Genomic DNA, 11,329 nt, shown 5'->3' with positions numbered 1-11,329 from the left:
ATTCTTAATAAAATGCAAAGAGATGAGATGAAAGAGGAAAAATAAATATTTTATATTAAAAAAATAGATTAGGAAGCTCATTTAGTTCTCTACACATTGGGTAGAACTGTAATATTCTTAATGCTTAAAAAATTGATAGGATATCTAATGGATGGTTTTTTTTGTGATTTTTTGACATTTTTCCGATATAGGTAAGAGAATAGGACTATAAAAAATATGTGGGGAATGCTCTGACAAGCTGTCTAGAAGAAAAAGGTTCTACAAAGTTTACAAACCGTCTTAAAATTAGAGCACCTTAATTTTGGAGGATCCAATCCACGTGGGTGACTTCCTTCGTGACAAAGTCGATTAACAATATAATATATTATTTGAACTGGAAATGATTCAAATACCTGTTTGTGGTCGTGTAAGAAAAACAATTTTTTTTTGGATATCTAATTAAAAAAAAAAAAAAAAAAAAACTATCATTGGACATTGAAATAAGTGTTAATTTTGTCTCTAAATTTTTCAATATTATTTACTTCCTACATTCTAGATTTGTGACATATTGTAATGCCGCCCCAACAAAGAAAGGCGAAAATGGTGGTGATTATTACTATCCTTTCTGATAAACATTTTATAGTGAAAAACATGCTATAAAATTTTCCTTTTCCTTTTTATAATGTGAAACCACAAACTCACATACTTATAAAAGTACCATAGCACAAGAAATAACATAACTTTATTAATGTAACTTAATAACATTACTGCACATATTCATAGCGTATACAAAACTAATTATCAAAATGGCACGCAGACCCACATAACATGATGATCAAGCACCCAACATATATGGAACTCTCAAAAGACTAGCCCTAGAATCTTACGGAGTCATATTATACATATCCATCTGGCTTGCCCATTTCTATAAAATTTGACCTTCTCAAGTCTCTGGGCCTTCCTAGATCTCCTGTCAAATGATAATAAAAACAAAAAAAGGTAAGAAAATGACAAGCATTCATTGTTTACTGCAATCACAAGTCGATTACACTTACCTTCTTGAGGTTACAAATCCCTTGGACGAACAAGTATAGGTTTCTTGCTCCTTTTTTCTCTTATGTATTAGTAGGCTATGAGAATAACTTCTATAAGAATTTAGCACAAGGCTTTGTGCCTTTAAGAGTATTTTTAGTAGTCTCATTAAAATAATTTTTTTAACTATTTTGGTGAGGCAATTTGGTAAAAACATCAAAAAACCACTCTCAGCAGCCTCACCAGTTTAACCAAAAAAAACTTGATGAGTGAACAGTACTAATCAAATCATTAAAAAACTATAAAAATTGTCATTTCTCTTTTTTCTTTTTTCTTTTTCACACAAATCGGTCTCAGCACAGCCCCGTTAGAAAAAAGACAAATTTTTAAAAATATAACCGTTAGAATAAGACAAATATTATAAAATATGACTATTAGAAAAAGACAAACATTCAAAAAAATATTAAATAGAGAAAGAATAAAGAAATATGAAAAAAGTATTATTTAAATGGAATAGTAATAGTAAATAATTAAAATAGTAAGGGTGCTTTAAAAAAGTAGTTCACCAGAATAGAGAAAAATGATATTTTGACTAGTAAAATTTAGTAAGACTATTAGGAATGCTCTAATAAGTGAACGACGCATCAATGTATAACACCGTACATAAAAAAAACTCGAAAACACCAAATTTTTTCACATTTTTTTCAACCCATGACAAAATCCTAATCCCAATTCAAGACAAAATCCCTAATCCCACAATAAAAAAAGCCACCACCACCTTCAGATTGCTCATGGCGTTTGCTTTGGCGATGAATCTGTTCTCTGAACGAGCCCTTTCCTATCTCTTATATGAAGCCATTTTCTTGATCATTATATGAAAAGAATCTCAATGACGGGTATACATATGGATGTTCGTCAGGTTATTTGTGATACTCGTATCAGTATTTGTAAAATGCGAATATTATTTTTTAGATATTTACATCTGTTTTGCTATTTGCATTCATGTGTTTATTGCGGTTATTATCTATTATCTGTAAATAGGTAAGAGCTTATTTTAAGCATTTTTAAAAATAATTTTGATCAACTTTTAGTCTTTTGAACCTGTTTTGAAAATATAATGCAACACCAAAATTATGTAAAACTGAAAGAAAAAAAAATTATAAATACGACTTCAAAATATTCATGGTAATCCATGCTCACAATAAATACTTTTATGTTTTTTTATCCATGATTTATTGAGTATAATAATCAAGCAGCAATAAATAAATAAATAACAAATTCAAAATAAATACAAAATACAAATTCATAACATAAAAAGAAAAAGAAAAAGAAAAAATTACACATTCATAAGAAGAATGTATATATATCTATATATATAAAGAAGAAGATATAAAAGATATGCCAATACGGATATTACATACTTTAAAATCGTTATTTCCATGCCTTCCTCCTCCAGGTCCTTGGTCCTCCTAGTCTCTAAGAGGTTTTTGTTCCTCCATGGCTAGTTCTATTGGAGGCTAGGTTTCTCATTGCCGTTAGGGCAGAGAGTTTTGTTCCTCCCGCACTTGTTCTGGTGGAGGTTTTGCTCTCTTAACCCTTATGGGTTGAGGAGTTTGTGTTCTTGTTTCTCTTTTTTGACTGAAAGGCCTTCATGCAGCGTTGGTTTGGAGGATCGGCCGCTCTCCATCGTGTCTCCGGTGGATCTCTAGCCGTGCTTCAACATATCGTTTCTTTGTGTGTTAGATCTGTAATTTTCTATTAGGTTTCTCATGACATGTGTTTTCCAGTTGTGTTTACTGTCATCAACTGATTCGGCCGTCTCAAGCTGGTGGTCTTGCCGCTCGTTCCTGCCGGCACGTGGTCTGCACGTGAAGGGGATCTATGGATAGGTGTGTGTGGGTCACGCCATATTTTTCAGACCATAGCCAGTGGTGATTGGTAATTGGCGGTGGATGTTTACTGTTTGGGGAACCTCAGGGGACAGCGCGTGTTATGCACGCGCCACCTCAGTAGGTAGTGATCTTCTTCTTTGATGCTGGCAGTGTTGGTCTTTTGGTTGTTTGTATATTCTCTTGTATCTTTATTTTCACAGTGTGTCTATGTAATGCACACATTTTACTGGACTATTTGTTGGTTGTGGTAAGTAGATCAACCTTCTTTCCTTTTGAGAGTGTTCTTAATTAATTGTAAAGAGAGGCTCATAAGGTTGTCCTTGTAATTTTTTTGTATTATTTAGGCAGCTACTTTTAAGTCAGATTTGGTTTTGGCTTAAGATGTAGATGTCTCTTTGTATTTCTTATCTGTCTCTGTAATGCCTTATGGCTTTGTTTAGCAATGGATACAGCACATGCTACACATTAAAAAAAAAAAAAAAAAAAAAAAAAAAAAAAAAAAAAAAAATCTTTATCTCCATCCGTATTTATAGACAGTAATTTTTATTAACCGCGGCATGCATCTACACCCTACTCAATGTGACCTCCTCATTCAAGCCCAGGTTTCCATTTTCTAACAACCTTTGATGCCTTAAAACTCGACTTTTAAAAACGAAAAGGACAGAGATTGAAAGGAGCATGACAGAGCAGTAAAACATGAAAAGTTGTGTTAAGGGTCGTGTTTTTAGCATCCCTTTGTGATATAGCTGTTTGGCGTATGACCTCGAGTGTCATTTTTTTTCTTTTTCTTTTTCTTTTTTTTTTTTAGATACTTTAAAAACGGAATTACAAAATAAAGCATTGACATACCAAAGCTTAACAAAAACAAACCCAAAATAAAAGACATAATAAATAAAATATCCAAGAAAAAACTAATGGAAAGGAAGATCCTTCCCGCTAACTATTCGAATAGAAGGAATATATTCGAGTGGCATCTTTGACTTTTGTCTTGAATGGGGATTAGTTTTTCTGTCTTGAATGATAATTATATTAGGAATTTTGAATTGAAAGGGGGCATTTTGTCGATGGGTGGAAGATAATAGAAAAAAATTTGGTGTTTTCAAATTTATTATATTTTTGATATTTTATACTGATGTGTCGTTCTTTTATTAGAGTGTACAAAATGCATAATTTATGCCTAGTTCCTATAGAAATTAATTTTAAGAAATGGTTTATTTCTTTCTCATGTCCCTCTTTTATCCTCTATTTTTTTTAAAAAAAGTTACCATTAAATTCATGAAACTTATGAGAATCTCTTACGTGGCTCTACTCATCTAATAGTAATTTTTTTAAAAGATAAGTAAAGAAAAGAAAAGATAAGATGAAAAAATTGACAAAAAGAAGATATAGTCATGTGTAAAATATCTTTTGTCCGAATTGCCCAATTTGGGATCGTCAACAATGACTCAACATGGCACTTCAATTTTGTCAAGTTGTATGTGAGCCGCTGGTTTACCAACCACTTGAGTTTATTTTGATTTTAGTATTTTCTTTAAGTAATGATAAAACTTCTTTTAGTGTCTTTTGTGATCTTTTATACTGATATGATATTTTTTTTTTAATAAAAACAAAAAAAGAAAAAAAGAAATCATATATATATATATATTCGTAATATAAAAAATAGTGTATTCTCATAGGAAAAATTGCCTCTCTCCCCCTAGTCAGTCTTTGACTCGGACATTGGCTCTTGTCCACATAATTAATTATGATATTATTAATGGCCTTCGAATTAATTAAAGACTGATGTAAGGTAAATCACAGTTTTTAAGGTAATCAACAAATAAAGTCGACTGATAATCCCTGGCTCACAAAGAAAATTTTTTATTTTTCATTAAAAAAAAAAAAAAAAAAAAAAAAAAAAAAAAAAAAAAAACTCTTCAAAAATGTTTACCAAACAAACCCATCCGTCGACGGTGTTCCACAACGCCCTCGTTGATTCCAGCCGTCTACACTTTACAAGTTATGACATCTACAAACGCAATCTTGTGGAAACGCAACGAAACTTGCCCAAGAAGACAAGTGTTTTAGGTCGTAAAAATCATCATAGATTCATAGCCAATTCCAGAAAGAGATATACATTGCATGATTGTTTGAACGTCAAAAATTTGTTAAATTGGTAAATTAATTAATTTCTTTTTAATTGAGTATTTTTTTTTTAAAACAATCTCATAGATCTTCTAGTGCCCAAATTTGTCCAGTTTTCCTTTTTTTTACATAGACTTAATTTCCTTGCGCGTTGATAGATTATGAATGTATGATTGTCGTTGTGTTTTGAGAGATACTTTTTATTTTTAATTTGAAAAAAGTGTTTTGTTTTGACCTAATTCATGGGTGAAAAGCAGTTTATAATTTATTTATTTTTATGTTTTGTATTTTAAGTTATTTCTTAATATATTTGTCTTCAGCGTACAAAAAAATTAAAAAAAAAAAAAAAAAAAAAAAAAAAAAAGTCACTTAAAATACTTACATAAGCCAATCTTAAATGAGTGTAACAAAATTGCAAACACATGAATGTTTGGAATTGCGTTTTCAAATAACAGAAAAGTGAGTTTTTTTAAAAAATGCATAAATTTAAATGCTAAACTGAGATTTTGTCAAGCGCTTAACAGCATTTTAAAAAATTATGTTTTTAAATTGTTATTTTTAAATCACACTTTTTGAAATCGTAAAACTAAATGGATCCTAAATATTAATATAATAAAATCTCAATCGATATCATTTAATCTCAAAAAATCAACTCGATAGAGTTTCATTAAAAAAAAATTGTTATCCCAACCACGTTGCATTTGTCATAGTTACCTTACGTATCAGCCTAAATTCAAAACAAATAATAATAATAATATAATTCAGTGGCAGCATGGTCATTATGAAAACCCAACCCATGCACAGTGCGCCACCTAAGCTTAAAGCTTTTCTCGATCCGTCTTTCGTGTGGTCTCCGGCACCACGTATGTTGGACTGTGTTGCAGAAAGACAACCGTAGTCTCTCGCACTTTCTTTCCCGGTCTTTCTGAATTGAAAATCTGTACACGCGTCAACCAAGTTTCCTAAAACAAATATTTTTTATTTTAATCGCAGAAACAAATCAATTAATTATGGAATTCTCCGGTGAGATATCCTTGGACATGGATCTCGAGATGGACGGGCTCCGGAATCCCCCACCTGTGGCCGAGTCTCCGGTGAAGGCTACGACCCAGATGTCCAAGGAGCTCAAGGTCTCGTTCCAGCCCTCCAATGCCGGGTTCCAGTCGGCGACCGACGCGGTACGACGTCGTTATAAGGAACCGTCATCGGACGAAGAAGAGGGACACCGTAATCAACAACAACAACATTCGCCGCCGCAACAATCTCAGCAATGCGGTAGAGTAAGTGGGTCTGGCGCTTTGAACGGGGAGGTGGTGAGGTGCACATCGAGCGGGTCGTTTCAAAGGAAATCGAGCTTGTTGAGAGCGAAGTCCAGGTCGAGGCTGATGGACCCACCGGAAGAGCCGGATAGGCGGTCGGGCCGGGTGCCCAGCTCGGGTCAGCTCCGGTCCGGGGTGCTGGCCAAGCCCTTGGACGATGACGACGACGACCCATTCTGCGAGGATGACTTGCCGGACGAGTACAAGAAAACCAGTCTCAGCGCTGTGACTGTGTTTGAATTCGTGAGCTTGGTTTTGATCATCGCCGCTTTTATTTGTGCTCTCTCGATTCCTTACCTGAGGAACAAGAATTTGTTGAAGCTCAAGCTGTGGAAATGGGAGGTCCTGGTCCTGATTTTGATCTGTGGGAGGTTGGTGTCCGGGTGGGGGACTAGGATCATAGTGTTCATTATAGAGAGGAGCTTCCTTTTACGCAGAAGGGTGCTCTATTTCGTTTATGGGGTTCGAAACGCCGTGAGTAATTGCCTGTGGCTGGGGCTTGTCTTGATAGCTTGGCACTTTTTGTTTGATAAGAAGGTTGAGAGGGAGATCAAGAGTGATAAGCTTAAGTACGTGACTAAGACTCTGGTTTGTTTATTGGTGGGTACCTTGGTTTGGTTGGTGAAGACCCTTATGGCGAAGATGTTGTCTTCGTCTTTTCATGTCAGTACGTTTTTTGATCGAATCCAGGAGTCTCTGTTTAACCAGTATATTATCGAGACGCTTTCTGGGCAGCCATTGATTGAGATGCGGAATGCAGAGAAGGAGGAGATTAAGTTTGCCGATGAGGTGAGGAAGCTACAGAATGCTGGTGCTACTATCCCCCCTGATCTCAAGGCCACTGCTTTCCCTTCAACGATAAGTGGAAGGGTTATAGGGAGTGGAGGGCTGCAGAGTAGGAGTCCCCGAGTGAAGAGTGGAAAGCTTTCTCGGGCATCGTCGAAGAAGGGGGATGATCAGGGGATCACCATTGATCATCTGCATAGGTTGAATCCGAAGAATGTCTCGGCGGGGAATATGAAGAGGTTGATGAATATTGTTCGGTATGGGACTCTTTCCACGCTGGATGAGCAGATATTGGGTTCCACTAATGAGGAAGAGTCTAGTACACAGATTAGGAATGAATGCGAGGCCAAAACTGGTGCGAAAAAGATATTTCTGAATGTCGCTCGGCAAGGGTCCAAGTAATTAGTCCTTGCTTCTTTGACCATCTTTCTTGTTATTGTGCTTGTGTGTGTGTGCCCTTAATTAGTTTGATTGGAAATACTTCTTGCAATGTTGCATCATTTTTGTTCTCACTTTGTTATGTCTGTTAGTTATTTGAACTATTTCCTCAAAAGAACATCATGCGTCTATATATATACCTTAATAGTAACACATTCTCAAGAAATAAACGGATTAAACAAGTTCTAAATCAACTCAGCAGAAGGGGTTCAGAGCTATTCTTTTGGAAAGTTTTTTGGGGTGGGGCGGGGGGGAGATGTCCTGGTTGTTGGTCTGTGATTTCTCTGTCCTATGGAGTGCCATTAAGTTGATTGCGCGATCACCTATCTGATGCATATATGATTTGGTTGTAATTATCCTTGTTCACTTTGTAATCAATCTCCGTTTACTGTTTCTATCTCAGGTACATCTACCGGGAGGACTTGATGCGTTTCTTGGAAGAAGATGAGGCTTTGAAAACCTTGAGTCTCTTTGAAGGAGCCTCTGCGACCAAGAGAATCAGCAAATCATCCTTGAAGAACTGGGTGGTAAGGATTGGGCAACAAATGGTTTTATGTTTTCACTTTTCCCCTTCTCTGGCAGTAGTAGAAGTGAATCTCCTAGTTGATAAGTTAGAAGAGGTATGATTTAGAATGTCTAAGCTTTACCTAGACAGGTTCTCTGCATGCATGTATGTACAAATATCTTACTGATTATATTTTGACTTTGAGTAAGGCTCAAGTATCAGTTTTAGATAGGGATACACTAAATCTTTAGAAGCCTGGTCAATCTATAATTGATTACAGCATCAATGTTGCAGACATTGATTATGATTTTGTTGTGAGCATGCCATCGAGGACTGCAAAAGACTAACTCTTCAAATAATGTCTATGTTCAATTTTGTGTGGATGCACTTTAATAAATTTTCATGATCCGAAAGAGATGTGATTGTGTTTTACCCGGTGCTTAAAATGGTAATGTAATGCATCTGATTGTTCCAGGTCAGCACCTTCAGAGAGCGGAGAGCACTTGTTTTGACGTTGAATGATACAAAAACGGCTGTGAACAAACTTCGTCTAGTTGTGAACGTTATAGTTTTCATTGTCATATTAGTTAGTTCGCTCCTGATTCTGGGAATTGCCACCAGCAAATTTCTGCTCCTTGTAAGCTCTCAGTTTGTGCTTGTCGCATTTATCTTCGGAAACACCTGCAAGACGGTATTTGAAGCAATCATCTTCTTATTTGTAATGCACCCATTTGATGTGGGAGATAGGTGTGAAATTGAAGGAGTTCAGGTAATTTTCCAGCTCTTAGTTGTTAATTTTTGGCCTTTTTATATCTCAGGCCTAATCTCTTTTTAAATAAATTTCAGATGGTTGTAGAAAAAATGAACATCTTGACTACCCAATTTCTGAGATATGATAACACAAAGATTATTTACCCAAACACTCTTCTTGCCACGAAGTGTGTCAATAACTTCTATCGAAGTCCTCACATGGGAGATGGTGTTGAGTTCTGTGTACATATATCTACTCCGGCGGATAAGATTGCAACCATGAAACAGAGAATTGTAAGGTATGTTTAGGAAGATAACTTCTACCTCACTTGACATTTCCTATATATATATATATATATATATATGTATGTTTAGGAAGATAACTTCTACCTCACTTGACATTTCCTATATATATATATATATATATATATATATATATATGTTTAGGAAGATAACTTCTAGCTCACTTGACATTTGCTATATATGTAGAGGAAACTTCACTTAAACCTCTTAAATTTTCATGACTTTCGCAATTAGTACCTTAAATTTTAAAAACTTTTAATTTAATGTATCCATCTTTCAATTTTTTTTTCAATTTCACCCGTTCGTTAGGATTTCAATTAAATCCTAACGTAGGGGTGCCAAAATTTTCAAAATACCCCTATTTTTTTTAAGGGAAAAAAAAAAAAAATACAAGGATTTAAACGTTAGTCAAGATTTAATGAAATTTGCAAAAATACTCACACCAAAATCTTTGATATATATATATATATAATTGGGATCGACAGGATTTAGTGGAGAATCCTAATGGAGGGGTGAAATTGAACAAAAATTGAAAGATTGATACATTAAATTGAAAGTTTTTGAAATTTATGGCGTAACTACAAAAGCGAAAATAATTTAGGGGGTTAAGTGAAGTTTCCATGTGTGTCTATATATATATTCTGCTGAAAAGTATCTAATTGGATGATTCTTTTCTACTTTTTGTTGCTGCCTCTGTAGTTATATTGAGAGCAAGATGGAGCATTGGTATCCTGCGCCAATGACTATATTCAAGGACGTGGAAGAATTAAACAGGGTGAGGATAGCCGTATGGCTGACACACACAATGAACCACCAGGACATGGGAGAGAGGTGGGCAAGGAGATCTCTTTTGGTTGAAGAGATGGTTAAGATTTTCCGTGAGCTTGACATTGAGTACCGCCTGCTGCCCCTTGACATCAATGTCCGCGCCATGACTTCTGTGAATTCTACCCGGTTTCCCTCTACTTGGGCAGAAACTACAGGTTGAGTGAGAAAACAAGAGAATGTTTTCTCATTAATCGAATATCCATGAGCTGCACTCTGGGCGGCACTGTTTTCATAGAGTAGAATATCCTCCAGAGAATGGAGAGGCGTTTTTTGTGTATAATGCTTTTTAGTTGGTTAATCTTGTTCCAAGTTATTCTTGAGTCTTTTATCGCAAACTACATCCCACTAATGGCAACTATAGCAATTTCCTTTTACAGATTTCTGTGGTTTTAACATAGTTTGAATTGCTCTCTCTCTCAAAATAATTTCCTCATATCCGATGATTCCAAAGAGTAATGTCGTTCTTCACTTTCATTTCACATCGGTTTACGTGATGTATATTAAGTGACTAACATGAAAAGTTATTTACAATACGTTATATCAAGCGATATGAAATGAGTGTGAAGATGAGCATTACTCTATTCGTAAATGTTTTTCCCATGAACCTAAATGTGGGGGGTTTGAAAAAGCTGGAAACTTTGATCTGAATTTGCCCACTCAGACCAAAATGTGACCCGAGCAAGGTCCTTTGAGGAGTTATCAACCTTTCTTAAAGGGGATCAGTTTTTGTTGGTTTTCTGATATCGCATAAGCATTGAATGTAGACTTGAAGAGGGCATAAGAGGTTTTTTGCAGAAGATATGACAGCTTTTGGCTGATTATCCAAGTGTATGATATGTAATTAGGCTTATGTCAAGCATAGAATGTTTTTAGTTAAAAATGTTTTTCACAAAAACTAATTTTCGCTATTTGGTTCTCACTAAAAATGTGAAATCATTTTTTTAATGACGGTTAGTTTTTTTGCTAAATTAGGTTGTGAGGTGCTAGCTGTCTATCTAGGTTCGGCTGTTCTATTGATTTGCTTGTATTTGGTTCTGTTATTATTTTTATTTTTTATTTGTTTATTCTACTTAACCAAAAAAAAAAAAAAAAAAAAAGGAATAAGAAATAAGAATATGTGCGCTTATGTTATAACTTTTAAGTAATAGAAAGTATCAAAATAAGCACATATTTCATTGATAGAATTTTGTATTTTAGGGGATTTATTTGTGTTTGATTAATGCTACATAACTACATCATCATCCCACTCTTATCATACTGAGATGATGAGATGATTTGGTAGTGTCTTTCTCTCGTTGGATTAACCTTTGTTAAAAAAAAAAAAAAAATGATCTAAGGTTAATGGCACTGCCGTAACAGCTTAGTAAAAAAGT

The 11,329-nt window shown here is 34.9% G+C and overlaps 1 protein-coding gene across 1 annotated transcript; it reads left to right on the top strand.

Annotated features, from left to right (window-relative positions):
• The first annotated feature begins 6,037 nt into the window (after positions 1 to 6,037).
• Positions 6,038 to 10,303, top strand: LOC133881024 (mechanosensitive ion channel protein 8-like). Its single transcript, XM_062319991.1, has 5 exons — positions 6,038 to 7,530; positions 7,974 to 8,097; positions 8,551 to 8,844; positions 8,922 to 9,124; positions 9,828 to 10,303. The coding sequence occupies exons 1-5, from the start codon at positions 6,038 to 6,040 to the stop codon at positions 10,114 to 10,116; spliced, it is 2,403 nt and encodes an 800-aa protein (XP_062175975.1). The 3' UTR covers positions 10,117 to 10,303.
• Positions 10,304 to 11,329: the final 1,026 nt, after the last annotated feature.

This window comes from Alnus glutinosa, chromosome 11 (assembly GCF_958979055.1).
Source record: "Alnus glutinosa chromosome 11, dhAlnGlut1.1, whole genome shotgun sequence".
Taxonomy (NCBI): domain Eukaryota; kingdom Viridiplantae; phylum Streptophyta; class Magnoliopsida; order Fagales; family Betulaceae; genus Alnus; species Alnus glutinosa.
The sequence above is the reverse complement of the archived record's forward strand: the minus strand, read 5'-3'. Positions and strand labels throughout refer to the sequence as shown.

Coding starts and splice junctions, on each gene's coding strand:
- LOC133881024 (XM_062319991.1), top strand. CDS start 6,038: ATGGAATTCTCCGGTGAGATATCCTTGGACATGGATCTCGAGATGGAC. Junction 8,845..8,921: donor GTGAAATTGAAGGAGTTCAG/GTAATTTTCCAG, acceptor AATAAATTTCAG/ATGGTTGTAGAAAAAATGAA. Junction 9,125..9,827: donor ATGAAACAGAGAATTGTAAG/GTATGTTTAGGA, acceptor CTGCCTCTGTAG/TTATATTGAGAGCAAGATGG.